Consider the following 18,339-nt stretch of genomic DNA (forward strand, 5'->3'; position numbering starts at 1 on the left):
TCACTCGATGCCGAAGATATTGCACCCCTTGACAGGTGCCATTGTAACCAGATAATCACTTATTCATTTTACCGGTCAGTGGTTTTAAGGTTATGGCTGAACAGGTCGTTAGGTGCAACCAAACCCCCTTTCTGTTTTAGAGCTTGCAAAGCAGCAAGGTTAAAAGGGGTTTGATGCCTATCCTCAGGATAGGCCATCAATAGCCGATGGGTCAGGGAAAGACTTTTGGGACCCCTGATCAGCTGTTTTGAAGGGGCCGCAGCGCTCGTACACTGCTTCCCCTTCATTTCATCTTGCTCACTGTGAATCGTCGACACGCATTTAGTGGCAATTCACAGCCTTCTTCCATTCACTTCAATGGGAGAAAAGTCTGCAATACCTGTGAATCACCGCTAAATGCGTGTCGACGATTCACAGTGAGCAATGAAATGAAAGGGAAGCAGCGCACGTACGAGCATTGCATCCCCTTCAAAACAGCTGATCGGCGGGGGTCCCAGGAGTCGAACCCCCACCCATAAGCTATTGATGGCCTATCCTAAGGATAGGCAATCAATTTTAGTGGCTGGAAAACCCCTTTAAATCAAGGGTCTTAAAAAGAACTTCCTTGGAAGCTCTATTCTTGAAGACAATGATGTGTACATGCGGAGCTCATATTTAAATAAAGTAACTGTAGTACTTACCTGCAAAACTATGGCAATTTTCACCATTAAATTTGGATGTCTTAAAACAACTATTTAACTAACAAAAGGCTATTCAAGGGAATAAAACAATCTGTGAGGAAAAGGAAGGGCTGAAATACATATTCAAATAAATGTCTTGCTGACTTCGTTATTCTTGAATAGAAATATTTATTTTAGAACTACAAAGGATTAAGCAATTTACTAACACTAAAGAGGCTCTGTCCCCACATTATAAGTGCCCTATCTCCTACATAATCGGATCGGCACTGTAATGTAGAGAACAGTGCTTTTTATTTTGAAAAACTATAATTTTTTAGCAAGTTATGAGCAATTTTAGATTTATGCTAATTACTTTCTTAATGCCCAACTGGGCGTTTAACTTTTAACCAAGTGGGTGTTGTAAAGGAGTGTATGATGCTGACCAATCAGCGTCATACACTTCTCTCCATTCATGTCCATCCGTACTCAGCACAGGTGTCTCTGACCTTCCATTGACATCAATGAGGCGGCAGAGAAAGCATATTTTGCCGCGTTTTTTTTGCACGGGGTGCTCAATTGCCGCAGGCGAAAAAAGCTGCGAAAATCGGCGTGCAGGCAGAGCAAAATCTGCCTCAAAATTCCAAACGGAATTTTGAGGCAGATTTTCTGCCTGCAAAAAACTCTGCGTGAACCCAGCCTTGGGCCTTATTCACATGAACGTGTCTGTTTTGCACGCGCAAAAGTTCAGTTGGGCATCTGTATATCGTGCGTGGCGGCGTGATTTTCGCGCAGCCGGCATCATTATGACACTTTGTTTTTATGTTTACAAACATAAAAGCAGGTGCTTTTCATTTTAAAAAAAATTTACTACTGTAGCGCCAATCACCTGCGGCACCCGGAAGTGCTTCCGTGTGCCGAGCGCGATTTGCACGCACCCATTGACTTCAATGGGTGCGTGCTGCGCGAAACAAGGGCAAGTATAGGACGTCGTGAGTTTTACACAGCGGACATACGCTGTGTGAAAATCACGACCTGTCAAAACGGCCCCAAAGACTAACATAAGTCCATGCGACGCGCATGATTTCCACGCGCGTAGAACGGACGTAATACACGTTCGTGTAAATAAGGCCTTAGGCTGGAACCACACATTATTATTAGCATTGTGGTTTGTTATTTTAGACAAGCACTGGAGTGAAAACAAGAGAGAAATATCAGTCTTTCCTTTATAGTTTGCCTTCTTTTTGGACCCACTACTGCCTTTGTCACAAAAAAAAACTGCATGTAAGATTCCAGCTTTAAAGTATATTCACACATAGTAGATTTTTTGCAGAAATTTCTGCAACTGTCCCATTCAACTGCAGAAACTGCATTTCCTGCAGAAACAACCCCTTTTAGATGCATGTAATGCTGATGCGCATCAACACAGAAGTTAGTCTCCAGTTCTTTTATTTCTTTATATTAGGATGCGCGGACCAGACCCTTCGTATTTTGCAATCGGGAAGTGGTGTTTGCTATCCCTCCATAGCCATGTTTAATGGTTACCATGTAGCATTTTCCTACCTATATTATGTGCAGTTTAAGGCCTCATGCACACGACCGTGCCCATAATTACGACACACAGTTACGGGCACGGCCTGCCGCGGGCAGCCGGCCGTTTTTACGGGCCGTGCTCCCTTTATAAAGTATAGTAGCACAGCCCGTAAAATAAAAAAAATAGGACATGTTCTATATTTTTCAACAGCACGGGCCCCTTCCCGTAAGCAAACTGGAAGGTACCCATTGGCCAATAGAAGTCTACGGGCACGTAATTACAGGCATTTTTACGGTCGTGTGCATGGGGGCCTAAGAGACAATAGGGCAAGTCTCTTGTTGTACAGCTATACTGTTAGTATAGGGAAAGATTCATTGATGTCACTTATGCCCATATGTCATTCACCCTACATTAAGTGCCGACTTGCTATACCATATGTGAGGTTGCAGCACATTTTCACTGCAGTGGTTTACCAGTATGCTGCTCTCCTGGCTTCTACAGGGTGCCAACTTGATGCCACAGGACACCGCAGAGGGAATATGCCTGAAACTCTGCTAGTCTGATCTCATAGTAGAGAGGAAAAAAGTTTGGCAATCCATTTCCCATGAAGCCCAAAATCAGGCAGGTGGTGCCTGACATTCACTAGGTGGCAACAATGCAGACAGTGGACTGGATATTATGGTTATGACCACCTTTAAAACCTCTTTTTTTTTTTTATTATTTCAATGTAGCTAAAATAAAATAAGAAGTTTCTTTGCAAATAGTATATTTTTAGTGTGTCCACAGCTACTATGCAGACCTACCGCTATCGTAACAGACTACAAACAAACCGTGGGTAGTCTGATCCTGCAGTCACGCTCTTCCATCTGTTTTAAATGCATTGGAAAAAATGGTTATAGCCTTTAATAATGGATGAGACACTGTTAAGTTTTGTATTTTACTTTAATAAAAAGGCAAGCCAGAAAAATAGGGCATGGAAAAACAAATCACATACAAACAATTTGGGACTTTTCCTATTTTATACACTTTGTTTTTAAAACACTTCTATGCTGTATAATACTATTTACAGTAAAGGAATAGAATTGCTGAAAGGAACACTAAGGCTGTGTTCACATCTGCGTTGGAGGTTCAGTTACAGATTACGTTAAATATGTGAGGAAAAAAAGTGCTTTGTTTTTTGGCAAAACGACAGATAACCATGATGGAACTCGACGGACCCCTTAACAAGTCAACAATGTCCGTCAAGTGCTGTTGGTGTCTATCATGTGACAGATCCGTCACAGCTTGTGTTTCATTTTTCTGCGATGATGAAACAGAAAAACGGAATTCACAACGCAGATATGAATTTAGCCTCACGCTTTGTGTCTGCCTTACGTCAATAGAATAGTTTTGCTGTACACTGGTTATAGATGGTCTACTCTTCTCTTAAAATTCTAAGCATGGTCAAATACCACATTATGATTTGCAACTGTATTTTATTACTTATGTTTTAGCAAAGGCAGTTTTTAAGGTTATAATTACCTCAAGCTTTAAAGGATAACGTCTATTCAGAATCCACCGTACGATACCACCACTGGTCCCCTATCATCAGCTGTTATCATGGGGGGGGGGGGGGGGGGAGGCTGCTGACCAATCATTTATTGAAGGGTGAATGAGTCAATAAACAGCGCCCATTGAACCCAAAGAGTATCCATTTACTGCACTGTACTCCACAATGAATGGCTAATCTATAACCTAGGCTCTGATGGGGTATATGGAATGGCGTTGTGCAAAGCCAAAAAACTCCTTTAATAGAACATCATATACGAGACATTATCGTATAGGGACTTAAAAAAATTATTTAAAAAAAATAGCATGTACCTTTTGAGAAGGATGTGGCAATATACAGTAAATGCATAGATTTGTTTGACAGACATTTTCCTTATACACCTATTTCTTCATGTATTCCAACTACACTGAAGCTATTTTTAATTTTTATGTTTTACGTACTGTAAACCCCACCACCCTTAAAAGCAAACCTAGTAGAAACAAAACACTAAAGTAAAAAAAAAAAAAAAAAAAAAAATAATAAAATCGGCCATTTTATCTTCAGTGATAAAAAAAAACAAAAAAACTATTAAAACGGTGTGACGCTGTAAACCTCTATCAGTTTTAGGCGCACGCCAGGACCAGTACCAATTAGGTGTCATTGGATGGATAGTTTGCTATCATTTTAATTGTTATTAAAACGCTTTTAAAGCGGGCTCGTGCTCAGAAACATATGCTACATTTAACCATGTGGAGTAAAAAGGTGGGCATCATTCCCTCACTACAGCACCCAGAGAAAGTTACACCTCCGATACCTAATTGGCACTAGATGCTGACACGAATAATGGTGCCTATATAAACTAAATACCAACTGCAACATGATAAAGGAATCAGCTGGCACAACAGGATGATTCTGTCAGGTACAAATATTAACTGTAGAACAAAAAATATATATATATATCCAATTGCACCAATGGCATTTTTGTCTTGTCAAACGTACAAATGGAATTTATAAACCAAATAGCCTAAGATCACTCAAAAGAGGTCAGTCTTTTTTCAAAGGTCGTGTAAGAAAAAGTTGCAGTCTTAAAATTTAGGAGGATGTATAGAAATATTTGGTCTTGACATTCCCCAGTAATTCGTCCTCAAAGTTGGGAAGACAACAGAAGAAGACTCCACAGCCAAACATGATGATTGTACTTCCCCAACCAAAGCCATAGGTCCAGCTGTACAGGTAGTTCTCCAGATTCACAGCTACGTCAGACGTGTACCTCACGGGGTAAATGACCAGAGCGCACACCTGCAGGGCAACTGAAAATAACAGAGGTGTTAATGTCTGTAGAATATAACATTGTGTCACCTTTATAAAACTGGATATTGTTTTAGGACTATTATAAATTCTATAATAAAAAAATAAATAAATCATATAGTGGCAGATTTACTATTCAAATTGAGCCAGAATTCTGGTGGACATGCTGTGCGACACATTATTTGTTCACTCGTATGCGCTTGACAAGTGGGTGAGGCTTAGCGGGAAAGGGGTGTGGCTTAAAATGCAACACCCTGCACCACAAAATCAGCCAAAATTTTGGAGCAGAAGACTGGGGTAAGCCAAGTCAACCAATAAGTGAAAAAAACGGAAGAGAAAACAGTCTAGAATGTATAACTAGATGCGCCAAATTTATCAAAAAGCATGCCCCACTGCGATAAATTTGGCGCATTTTCTGACTACCTTGTCTAAAACTTAGATAGTATTTATACATTTTCCCCAATGTTCAGTATAAACCACCTCAGCGGAAGAAACCAATACAATTTCATGTCTTTTTTCCCCAATTACAATTTCAAAAAATGCAAACTCAGCAGTTTCCATACCTCACAATATCCTCAATGGGGAGAAACCTATTCAGCCTGCTCTCTTAAACTGGCAGATCCTCAGTGGGGGTCCCAGTTGGCGGACCCTCACAGATCAATGTTTTATGACGTCTTGTTGACCAGTTAAACTGCTGTCCAAAAAGTTGGTAAGCCAGCAGTCATCACCCATTAACCCCAATCCGCCGCAGTCATTTTCTGTTTTTTTCCTCCCCACTTTCCAGATGCTTTTTTTGGATGCACTTTTTTTAAATTGTACCATTTAATTGTACCATATAATGTACTGGGAAACTTGAAAATTACTTGGTGGGATGGACTAGAAAAAAATTAAAGCAAAGTTTACCAAGTGTCAAAAATGAAAGTCTCTTTATTTTGCACATTAATACAATTTAAGAGATACCAAATTTCTATAGTTTTTTTTCTTCTACATTTACAAAAACGAAAAGTATTTTTTTTGTGTCGCTATATTCTGAGACCCATAACGTGTCCATAGGTTTTCATTAACCCGATGCCAAAAGAGTTTCCCAAGTGTGTATACTTTTTTTTTTAGGATAGAACTGCGTAGTAAACTATGCTTTTCCATCCTGAGAGATCCAGTAAAGAAACATATAACGCAAGGTATACCATTTTTTCCACGGATGGCGTGTGCCGCTGAATGTCATGGGCTTTTCAATAGGCGATCATGACATATACTTTGGAGTGAAACTATTATTGGCTAAGGGCGACATATGCGTTAAACGGATGCCCAATAGTAGCATCAGTCACCTATAGACTACAATGGTATCTGTTTAGCGTATACGTCATGCAGAGTCATGAGTTACTGATGGATATACCATTAAACTCTATAAGAGAAGGATGTCACTAATTGGTTTTCCCATAAGAGAAATTTGACATCCACAGGTTGTCAAATGTCAGATGCGGGTCCCACTTCTGGGACCCGCACCAATCTCTAGAACAGGGCCCCCTAAACCCCGTCCAGCCGCTCTGTGTTGCGGCAAAAGCAGGTGAATTCCGACCATGAATTAGGAAACGGCGTAGCACGCTGAGCTACGCTGTTTCCGTAAGTCCCACATAACTGAATGGTAGTTACGGAAATAGCGTTGGTGCCAGCCATAGATTTACCCTGAAGTTCAGAAAATGTAGCATTACATGGTTGCCATTCAAATGAATGGTCGACTACGTAATACATGGAATCGCTGATACTAAGGACCTCCCTCTATGATCTCCACATGGCCTTGTAGAGCATAATTGAAATGTTTTTGATAACAGGACTGTACCTTCTAGTGTTATTTTTCTGCAGATCAGTAAATTCGAATAAAGTATCTTGGTTACTACAGCCCGAGCAAGTAAGAACAAGGGCAACATGAAGTCTTGTGAATAAAGAAAAATTAGGAAGTAGAACATTTTTCAAAAATATTTGCATCCACATAGGAATCACAGAAATAAAAATTAAGATATTGTAAAATGTGTCCCATTTAACAAAGCAGACAAAGTATTTAAATCACGTATGTACAGATGTGGAAGCTAAAATGGTTTGTTCTTACCAGCCAAAAAGAGAAGTGCCCCGATTACTCTGAGCAGAGAGATACGTGGTATACACAGTCCAACAAAAGAGAGAATAAAGCAAATGATGCAGATGATAATGCCAATGATCATAAGTGCAGCAGTTGCTCTGCCCCAGGCTGAAAGAGAAAGACATACAAATGAGTGGCATAGTAAGCTTAACAACGGCACCTAAGAAAACATAAAAAAAACAAAAAACATATCAACAGCACTGGTGATCATATCTTAAAAAAAAAAAAAGTGATCCATCCCTTCCCGGATAAATCTCATTACTGTACCCACACTATTTAACTACGCAACTTTAAAATTTACCTTTAGTACTAATCCCCCCCATCCTCGTTCAAAGCATAGTCCGTGTTTACACCGTAGTAAAGTAACCTCAAGTCACATGACCACAGCCACCAATCACAGCCTGCCACAATGACGCATCATTGTGCGGAGATTGGTTTTTATAACTGATGAAGAGGAAACCATTATGAGGCTGGGTTCACACGACCTATTTTCAGACGTAAACGAGGCGTATTATGCCTCGTTTTACGTCTGAAAATAGGGCTACAATACGTCGGCAAACATCTGCCCATTCATTAGAATGGGTTTGCCGACGTATTGTGCAGACGACCTGTAATTTACGCGTCGCGTTTGACAGCTGTCAAACGACGACGCGTAAATGAACTGCCTCGGCAAAGAAGTGCAGGAAACTTCTTTGCCACGTAATTTGAGCTGTTCTTCATTGAACTCAATGAAGCACAGCTCAAGATTTACGAGCGTCTCAGACGGCTCGCAAAATGCGAGGAGGAGCATTTACGTGTGAAACGAGGCAGCTGTTTTCTCTTGAAAACAGTCTGTCTTTTCACACATAAATGACAGCTAGCGTGTGCACATACCCTGAGGCTTCGTTCACATCTGCGTCGGGGCTCTGTTCATGGGTTCAGTCCAACCTTTCCGTCAGGGGAACCCATGAACAGAACCCAAAGCATTCCATTTGATTTACCATTGATTTCAATGGTAATGCATCCGTTGCAAATGGTTTCCGTTTGTCACTGTTCTATAAGGTTTCCGTTGTTTTGATAGAATCAATAGCGTAGTCGACACCGGTTTCCATTTGCGTCAGTTTGGGTTCAATTCATTGGTTCCCCTGACAGAAAGGTCAGACGGAGCCCTGAAGCAGATGCGTACAAAGCCTTAGTCAAACAGATATGTTACAAAATGGATACTTTAAAAAACAAAAAAACACACAATGGAAGCAATGATGCCAATGTGAACAGAGTATTACCCGGGTTCAGCATCCAGACAGATGAACCAATGCATGTGCCAGTCTAGCAAAGCCAGTTACGGATGATAATGACTTTCTCACAACTATCTGGCCCTCCAGTCTCTCTTCCTCATGAGAAAAACCGATCCCATGGTTTCCTATGTCAGATAGAGACTGCGGGTATGAACGCTACACAAACGCATAACTTCACCTTGAGCTGTGGTCGGCTCAGACAAAAAATAACTAAAATTGGTCACAACTGGCAAATCCTCAATTGATTCTCCACGGCAGAAATCCACAGCTGAAACTCAGATTAAGGACGAATTCAGACAAACGTAGAGTACTTCCGTTAAAACAAATGCTGTCACACGGACGCATGTATTTCAATGGGGCCGTTGAAAAATAGAACATGTCCTATTTTGTTCAGTTTTCAGGGATATTTCCATAGACTCAAGTCTATGGGAATCCGCACGTGGGCACCTCGGACGTAAAAAAACGTCACAATTTTCCGGTCAGGAGTTTCCCTATGTTCATGTGAATCTGGCCTTATGCCGTGTAATTGTTATGCGGATCTGCACGTGAATTAACTCCATCGTATCTCAATGAGACTAATCTGCAGCTCATTATTCCACGTGAACGGGGCATAAAATACCCCATTTCACATGCACTGCTGGTAGAACGGTAGCGGATTCTGTCAGGGTTTAGGCACAGAATCTGCCAAAATCGAAATGCTGACAAAAACCAACATGTGTCATGTGAACATGGCCTTCTTTGTGAACCAGCCCTTAGATCTGACTCTAGCAAACTACGGGAACCATCTGAATTATGAAGCAATTTCAATGCATAACTTAGATCTGCACCAATAGTTAGATTTACAAATTTAGGCCTAATAGACTTCAATAAGATAATGTTATTCTCTGACTGGTTACAAAGCCTCATACCATCAAAGAAGAAGTTTTCAGGTATATTTTATTCCACCAGTTTTTGACATGTAACGTTAAGAAATGACAAAAAAAATGTGCCATTTGAGTGTGTCATTTCTATACCCTAAAAAGACTCACATGACTGCCTGTGTTTTACTAGTCATGCCATATTTACCAGCAGCCTATCCTATTTATTACACGGTAGTTAGGAAGACATGACACACGTTTTTACGGAAAGGTTATGAAATTCGTTTCCGTTTTATGTATGTAAATTACGCTAAATCATTGTATAATGAAAAGTTACACATTCTGTCAATTCTACACCATTTTCAAGATTGTATATACAGCTGCTTGTCAGTCACTGTGGAGAGAGTGGGGAGATGCGCTCCCCTTATGAATACACCGGACTAATAACTAGGAGTCCGGTGTATTATTTGATCGCTCCTATCAGCCAAACGGCACTATAATATTTGCACCATTTTGGCTAATAGGAGAATGGATCTGTCCCGTTTATGCGCTGCCCTTACCTAGGGCAGCATACTGAGGGGTCAGATCCACTTTAAACAGCACATCTAATAATATTAATGCCATTTACTAATGGCAGCCCCTAATAATAAAACAGAAAAGTCAAAGCGCCAAAAAAAATATGATGTATATGTTAAAAAGAAGTGTTTGAGGTGCATATTTATAGATTAACTAGACAGGTTTCTACAAGTCATCGCTGAGACTTTCACGCTACACCTAGCCCTCAAGCAAACTAGTTCTCCACCCAAATGGCATGGCGGGGCTGGGACTATTATACGGGTGGGTAGGTAAACATGACGATTTGATGTTTCATGAATCATTTGGTTATTGTGCTGACACTGGCTTTATTTGGCTTAGCCATATATCTTCACACAAGGGATGTGCCGTATATGGAATGCAATCTATGGATACATGGTACGGTTGTACACAAGACGTGTCACAAATGCATTTTGGATAAAAGCACATCCTAGAGCTTGAGTCTTCATTTAAAGAGGTTCTCCGAGCATTTTATATTGGGGGTCCAACTCCCGGCACCCCCACCAATCAGCCTGAGGGTATGTTCACACAACTTCTTTTCAGCAGTTTTTCGGGGCGTAAACGCCTCGAAAAACGGATTTTGAACGCCTCCAAACATCTGCCCATTGATTTCAATTAGAAAAACGCACCAAAAAACGCTTGATGCTTTAAAAACTGCTAAAAATAAATAAATCAGGGGATGTTTCCCGGCCATTTTTCATTTGCCATGTGAACATACCCTTAGGCTATGTTCACACGGGGTATTTCGCCGAGTTTTTTGATGCGGAAACCGCGTCGCAAAACTCGGCAAAAACGGCCCGAGAACGCCTCCCATTGATTTCAATGGGAGGCGTCGGCGTCTTTTTCCCGCGAGCAGTAAAACTGCCTCGCGGGAAAAAGAAGCGACATGCCCTATCTTCGGGCGCTTCCGCCTCCGACCTCCCATTGACTTCAATGGGAGGCAGGAGAAAGGGTATTTCTCGCTGTTTTATGCCCGCGGCGCTCAATGGCCGTGGGCGAAAATCGGCGTGCAGGGAGAGGAATATCTGCCTCAAAGTTCCAAATGGAATTTTGAGGCAGATATTCCTCCCCCAAAATACTCAGTGTGAACATAGCCTTAAAGTGAAAGGCTACATGCTACTCATAGCTCAACATCCCCCATGTACTGGGCATGCACAATGAAGGCCCAGGTCAGTGATTAGCCATGGATTGCTCCCCTACTCCTTGGCACGGGTGTTGCTAGAGTTCAATACTTCCTGCTTCGAGGTAGACCCTTCCGGAAACACTAGCCTTTTCTGACAGAATTCACTACGCTATTGGAGACCGCAAACTGCAATCAATTTTCTATGCAGAGTTCAGTGCCATGAATAAAAAAGAATCATACATCGACCTTCTAACCAAAAGAATGTAACCAACTCCTTATTCCGACAGCTGCTTTTGCCAAGGGGAAGATCTGGCCAGCTTCTCATTTGACTATTGCAGGGAACTGTAATATTATAAGGCAGCCATTCAGATGGGCGGCTCGAGTCCACCACAGTGAGAGCCACTACTTGTTAGCGTCATAAGCAGGGGACCCTTTTCTATGATGTCCATACGTCCTTACAGGGAATATAGACAGTGCTTATCCTCATGGGACAAACCCATTAATTGTATATCCACAGGATATGTTACAAATATCCGATAGGTGGGAAAACTGCTGCAGACTAACGGTATGTTCACATAAAGATCCGTTGCGGATTGGCCGAGAATCTGCGGCAGAAAACGTAAGATCGACCCTTGTATTTTTACAATTTCATCTGCCGCGGATCCAAACGCTGATCAGCCTTATCCATTGGGGCTACTCGACGCAGAAACTGCGTCAATTAGGGACGCTTTCAAAATCCACGGCGGAAAAATTTGCGCCATGTGAACTAACTGCCTAAGCAGACAGGTGCCTGTAGATGCACACGGCTCTCTCCATTCAAGTCTATAAGAGTTACTTATAAAAACGAGGAAGCTCCTGTGGCTAGGCCATAAATATCTTCTACAAACACCGCAAGAACACACTCAGCCCTGCTAGAGGAACGCATTGTGGTTTCGAACAGCCCTGCTATTCACGTTGTGCTGAGATTTACACCCCCAACAATAGACCTAGACACATTGCTTTTAGTGAGAAGATTTTACCAAGGAAGAAAGTTTCATCTTTCAGGAATGTGAGAAATGTTTCAGGCCTGTGACCTACAAGGAGTCTGAGGGAGTGGAGGAAGGACAACGCTTTCTATCCTATCTGCACTGTTCACAGCATGAACTTTGGAACCGAACACCAGGGAACATTTATCAAGTCAATAGGATGACCTGTAAAGTGACCAGAGCATACAATGGCTCAAACATGGAGTCCGCTTCTCCCCAGCTCAAAATGACTTTCCTAGTTCAGACAAATCCCCCTCCTGCGCAATCCAACCTGCATTTCCATTGGTCTCTTTTCCAATAATGAAACCTTTAACGGGTCTACGTGAACAGATATTTCCAATGATGGGGGTAATATTTCATGAAGACTATCACTCCTGACATTCTTGATGATCGTTTTCATGTCCAATAACACCGAAATAGTCTTCCCCCACGATACTGTTGCTGGGGTGTAGGAGTGGGTGTCACAAACATTAAATATCAGCTCTCCTCCTGAATGATCTGAGCTTTATGTTGTGCACCCCCACCCCAATTCCTTAAAAAAAAAAAAAAAAAAAAAAAAAAAAGAAGAAGAAACAACCCGTTGTTTGACTGTACCTTAGGCCAATGGCATTGTAAGAATTTACATCAGACCAAAAACAGAGTGCAGTAGGTAGAGAAAAGAAAAAAACAAAAACCACAGGCATTTATATCATCTGATCAGATACTAACAAAGCGATTGTACTGTAACCTCATGTTACGACCGACTACCAGGAAAACAATTTCAACAGGACAGATGCAGTCTGCATGAAAGAACGTGGCCAGCTTACAGGTCCATGTTCCATTAGAGGCGATTCGTTATGGGACTGAATGCCCTACTTAAAATGGTGTCCGCGTTTACGGTCGTTCAGTGGGGCCAGTAAAAGGCATGTGTTATATGATAAGCAATGGATACCCCTCTGCTGACTGGTTACAACACTCATGTATAAGGCCCCATGTACACGACATGTCCTATCTTTTGCTTTTTACGGTCCATGTTCCCATACTTGGTATAGGAGCATGGGCCGAAAATGCGGGTGGCTGTCCGCTGCCCACAATCACGGGCTGTGATTATGGGCACGACCGCGTGCACGAGGCCTAAGTGTTGTTTTCTGCATGGTGCAGAGGATACAAGTTTGGATGCATAAGATACAGGTATGGGGGGGGAGGGGGGGGGGAACGGGACGGAAATTCTGCAGCGGTATAGAGTAGCAGCACAGTGGGTGAGATTGAAACAAATCTCATGTACATGCTGTGGAAATTTTCCACGCAGAAATTGACCTGCGGTGCAGATTTTAAATCCGCAGCATGGCAAATTCTGCTGTGGAGATTGCAGAGATTTGGTGTGGACAAATCCAATTGCTGTAGGTTTTGATGAAAATTACCTGCGTATCCACAGCAAAATCCACAAGTCCGGATAAGTTTTAAAAAAAAAAACAGCAACACACTTCTTATGAAAAGTTAAAAAAACAAAACTATACCCGCTAGTCCCCTGCCAGTCTGTCCACCCGGTGTCATCCCTGCAAGCCGGGTGTAGAGACCGGCCGGGGACCAGGGAAGAGTTGCCAAAGGAGCAACAGAAGTTATGGTATTATAGTATATTGTGAGGTTCTTTTTTTGTGTTTTTTTTCTTCAGATGCTCGGCTGTTTTTCGCAGGGAGATCCGCACCAGTTTTTGCACAGCAAACGTGTTAACTTAGCCTTAAAAAAAAAAAAAAAAGGTGGGGGAGATAATGCATAAGCAGAACCCAAAAAAAGAAAGTGTGTAGTACAAAAGAGAAAAAGTATCGCCATTTAGGGTCATACTCAAGCGCATATATACATAGTATACGGCATATGGCTCGCTCAATACACAGTTCAGCTAATCTTACATGTGCAAGCTACATAAAGCATTGCGAGCAAGCTACATCTGACCAGTTTTGTTTTTTACTAACCCCTCTAGCCACCATGCACACTGAGGAGTTTGTATTTTTGCAGCTGTTGGCAGTAAAACTCAGCTCAGTTGCCTTCCTATTTTGGGTTTTTCCACAAAGGCCTCAAGACCCTGAAAGACGTGTATACAGCATAACTTATTCACAAGAGGTATACGGAGAAGTCAATGACTGGAGTGCATCATGGGATTTAGTCTTAGGTCTAGCTATCAACTTTTGCAGCCCCAAAACACCCATTATAAGGTTCAATATCAGACCCTCTGGTAAATGAGGTTGACAGGTGGCACGTCCGCAGCGCCAAATTGGTCTGTTTGTTGTTACAGGCTAAAGGGGCATTTGATTAGCTAAAACCTGGCACAAAGGGGCATTGGAAACAGACACAGGTGCCACGAAACATTTTTATGATACAAGAGAGACTTTATTAAAGCTGCATGTATCCATAGAGTATAATGGGCCGTATCTATGACAAAACCGTTTTTCTTTTTTTATTAAACATTTTTTTAATACAAAGGCATCACAAAAAAAGCTCAAGACTAGAGCCCGACTTTCAAGACTCGAAAATGTGAAACTTACTGTAAACATCTATATCAGCCCCAAGGCTCTCGCGGACAATGGCTTTGCATACAATGCATATTTGTTAGCACACCCTGATCCATATAACCCAGCATATGAATGTTCTGCGTACATCGATTTCAACGTCTGTATTGAATAGACGTGTCTAAAGAAGTCCTATAAAAGGCCAGGATAACACAGAGCTTCGATTCCGTTTCTGGCTCAGTCAGGAGGCATATCTACTATGCTGATACATAAACACTGAAGTTACAGGCCCAAAGCCTGAGGCTGCACTACTGAGAAATTCTGATGACAACATGTCTCCCGATTCCAGCCAGGTGCAGTTTATCATATTGATCAAATATAACAAGCTCTACCTCCTCCCTGGCTTGTATGGCAGCAGTTATGTGAATATTGTTGGAGGAGATATGAATCAATACAAGATCTTCATTCTCTCAGGGGGAAACACTTTCTACATTAAATAAATAAGTTCTGTATGGAGACAGCACCCTAACCACACTAAACTAGAGGGTGCTACAGCACCCACAGACTGCTCATAACTGCCAATCCGGGGGCCATTTAGAATCGCTGCTGTATAAAATGTAGCACGCCCCACGTTCTATCCATATTACGCACACCCTGGCCTTTATTACATTATAGTCTGCTACCTTAGTGATACCACACCAGAGACCAGCGATCTTTGCTCTCTAGCTGAAAGTCCCACCCCATAGAATAAAAACCTGAGCCTGCAGTCTCTACCAGGCCTACTGAAAGGAGTGTTCTTCTAACTAACTAAGTAGCAGAGCTGAAGTTGTCATTTAACTTATTAGGGCTGTATCACTGCAGTGCTGCCATCTCATTGAAAATCACATGCAGCGTGACAAACTGAACTCTGCTACATCTTGCGATTGTCATCATCTAGACGTGAAGGGGTGTGACAGGTGAACATCCAGACATCAATGCGGTCACCTGACTCCATAGACAGTGGATTCCAGGGGATCTGCCAATAGAAATCTCTTGTCTATGGTGATCAGGAAGCCAGGGACAAGTTCTGTACTGGGCATTACAGCCAGCACAGGTGTGCTCTCAGCTGTGGCCCCCTATAGGACGTGTGTCTCTATCGCATAGTGTCGGGGCCAGTACTCACCGTAGTCCATGAGAGAAGTGCATGTCCCACTGTTAACAATGCAGCGCTCCCACAGAGAAGCGTACTCCCTTCCAGACTCGGTCTCCACCCAGCCCTTCCCGGCCAGAGCGATGATATCGAAGATGATCGCGCAGAGCAGGAGGATAGGCAGGATCCATTTGCACCTGGGATAGGCGATGCCGCACTTGAACATGTTGCGGGTCTTGGGGGGGTCAGACACAACTCGGCCGGGTAAAAGCTCACTCCGTGTAGTCGTCCTCGTCACAAGTGAGCGCTCAGGACTGGTACGGCCGCTTACAAGAGGGAGAGCCGCACCTTGCTGCCGGGCAGTGACTCACACGGCTCTGTACAGACCTGTTGTGTCAGGGGTGGAGCTGCGGCCTTGGGCGGGTCCCGGTCCTGGTTCTGTCTGGCACTTTACCCTGCCCGTGTCTGTAACTAGTAAACAAACCCAAGCTCAGGTTACGCCACTCCCTGCTTGATACTGGGAGAACTGAGAAGGCAGACCGACTGGTCACACTGGAGACTTCACTCTGAGGTGACACATGAAACAAGTTCTTTATAGTTACACATAACTACGCTTCCAGTATACTTACCCATAGGTAAGTATGTATTAACCCCTTGAAGACCAGGCCTGGTGTACATTTTTTTTAAACAATTTTAAAAAAAAATCTAATTTTGCCTCTGCATTATGGCGGTCATGACTTCTTTATTTTTAGGTTGAAGCCTTGTTTTTTTCAGCATGAGATTCACTTTTTTTTGCCATTCTGTGGTACATAACATTAGCATTTAATTTGTAAGGGAGAAATGCCACAGTTTAATGTTGTACACCATTATCATAACTTATTTTATAAGGTTATTCTACGTTAGGTCCTTTTCCCACAGTATTTTTTTTTACGTGGAAACCACGTTGGAATCGGGGTTAAAAAATGCCCAAAACTCACTCCATTAATTTCAATGGGAAGTGGAGCCTTTTTTTTCCCCTGGCAATTTTTGTCCGCTCGTGAAAAAAAAGCGTCATGCCCCATCTTAGGCCCTGTTCACACGGGAATTTTGAGGTAGATTTTGAACTGCCTGCACGTATTTTTCCACGTTTTTTGTGGAATTTTTCGCCCGCGGCCATTGAAGCTAATGCAAGGACCGCAGGCGAAAATGCAGCGAAAAACGTTCAGAAACTAGCGGCGAAGGTTCTTCTGCTTCCCATTGATTTCAATAGGAGGTCAAAGGCGGAAAGAAAGGACATGCTGCTTTTTTTTTTTCCAGTGAGTGGTAAAGCTTCTATCTCCCATTGAAATCAATGGGCGGTGATTTTGGCAATTTTTTGCCGATAATTCCAACGCGAGTTGACCGTAAGAGTGGTATCCCCCTTTTGTTTGGAGTGGTTTTTGCATTTGCTAAATAAAAAAACTTCAGAACACATGTAAAAAAAACAAAAACATACTGCACACTGAGGCCTTGTTCACACGGCGCTAAAAAAATAACCCAACGTGTCAAAGCGCTTTTTAGGATACAGGCATTTTTTACGTGTTTAGATGCGTTTTTTGACCCGTTTTGTGCACGCTTTCAGCGTTTTTTTTGGCACGTAATTAGGGCTCCCATTGACTGGGATATAGAAGCGTTTTACGCGACGCGTTGTTTAAACATGCCCATAAAAACCCTGTTGTATGCGCTAATGGCACACTTTGCCATTAATATCAATGATTTTTTTTTGCATGTTTTACGCATCGTAAAACGCGTCACATACGCCATGTGGACAGGGTCTTACCATAATGTCTATATTATTTGATATCTTGGCTTTATACTTTGTAAACATTATTTACTGTGGAAAAAAATAGTTTTTTAACCCCTTCCCGACATTTGTCGTAAGTATACGTAATGGAAAGCTAGTGCTTCCCGCAATTTGTTGTATACTTACGACAAACATACTGAGTTCGTGCCATCAGCCATGGGTGTCAGATGTATGTTACAGCTGACACCCTGCTGTAATGGCGGAGACCGAAATTAGCTTCAATCCCTGCCATTAACCCCTTAAATACAGGTCAAAAGCGACAGCTGTATTTAAGGTATCTGTAGCCAATCGGTACCCCAGCCACGAGATCGCCCGGGTGCTGAAGGCTGCAATGGCAACCTTAGGCCTAACACTGGCATCCCTGTCTGCCAAGTACAGAAGCAAGGCCTAAAAGGCTTCCGGTACCGACAGAAACATGGTGCGGGCTCAGAAGCTGAGCTCGCACCATCAGCAACGAGTGTCAGCTGTATGTTACATCTGACACCCTGCTGTAACGGCGGGACCGGAGCTAGCTGCGATCACTGCCTTTAACCCCTTAGATCGCTACATCTTAGTGGTTTGTAGCCAAATCGGCATCCCAGCGATGCGATCACAGGGGTGCCGACGGCTGCTATGGCGACAGGAGGCCTAACAATGGCTTCCTGGTCTGCCAATTACGGAAGCCAATTAGGCCCCGCACGGAGGCAGAGCCTAATAGGCTTTCTGACAGTGAACAACTGACAGTTCTAATACATTGCACTACATAGGTAGTGCAATGTGTTAGAACATAAAACAGACCGTTAGACATTCAAGTCCCCTAGTGGAACTAAAAGAAAAAGTTGTAAAAAATAAAAGTAAAAAAAAACAAAAACATACAGCATAAAAAACAATGC

The 18,339-nt window shown here is 42.5% G+C and overlaps 1 protein-coding gene across 1 annotated transcript; it reads right to left on the reverse strand.

Moving 5' to 3' along the window:
* Positions 1-3,113: 3,113 nt before the first annotated feature.
* Positions 3,114-16,189, reverse strand: PERP (p53 apoptosis effector related to PMP22). The gene is made up of 3 exons (XM_075864278.1): positions 15,679-16,189; positions 7,131-7,268; positions 3,114-5,028 (listed from the first exon to the last, which is right to left on the reverse strand). The coding sequence occupies exons 1-3, from the start codon at positions 15,869-15,871 to the stop codon at positions 4,811-4,813; spliced, it is 549 nt and encodes a 182-aa protein (XP_075720393.1). The 5' UTR covers positions 15,872-16,189; the 3' UTR covers positions 3,114-4,810.
* Positions 16,190-18,339: the final 2,150 nt, after the last annotated feature.

Source organism: Rhinoderma darwinii, chromosome 4 (assembly GCF_050947455.1).
Source record: "Rhinoderma darwinii isolate aRhiDar2 chromosome 4, aRhiDar2.hap1, whole genome shotgun sequence".
NCBI lineage: Eukaryota > Metazoa > Chordata > Amphibia > Anura > Rhinodermatidae > Rhinoderma > Rhinoderma darwinii.

Coding starts and splice junctions, on each gene's coding strand:
- PERP (XM_075864278.1), bottom strand. CDS start 15,871: ATGTTCAAGTGCGGCATCGCCTATCCCAGGTGCAAATGGATCCTGCCT. Junction 7,269..15,678: donor CACTTCTCTCATGGACTACG/GTGAGTACTGGC, acceptor TTTCTCTTTCAG/CCTGGGGCAGAGCAACTGCT. Junction 5,029..7,130: donor GGCACTTCTCTTTTTGGCTG/GTAAGAACAAAC, acceptor TGTTATTTTCAG/TTGCCCTGCAGGTGTGCGCT.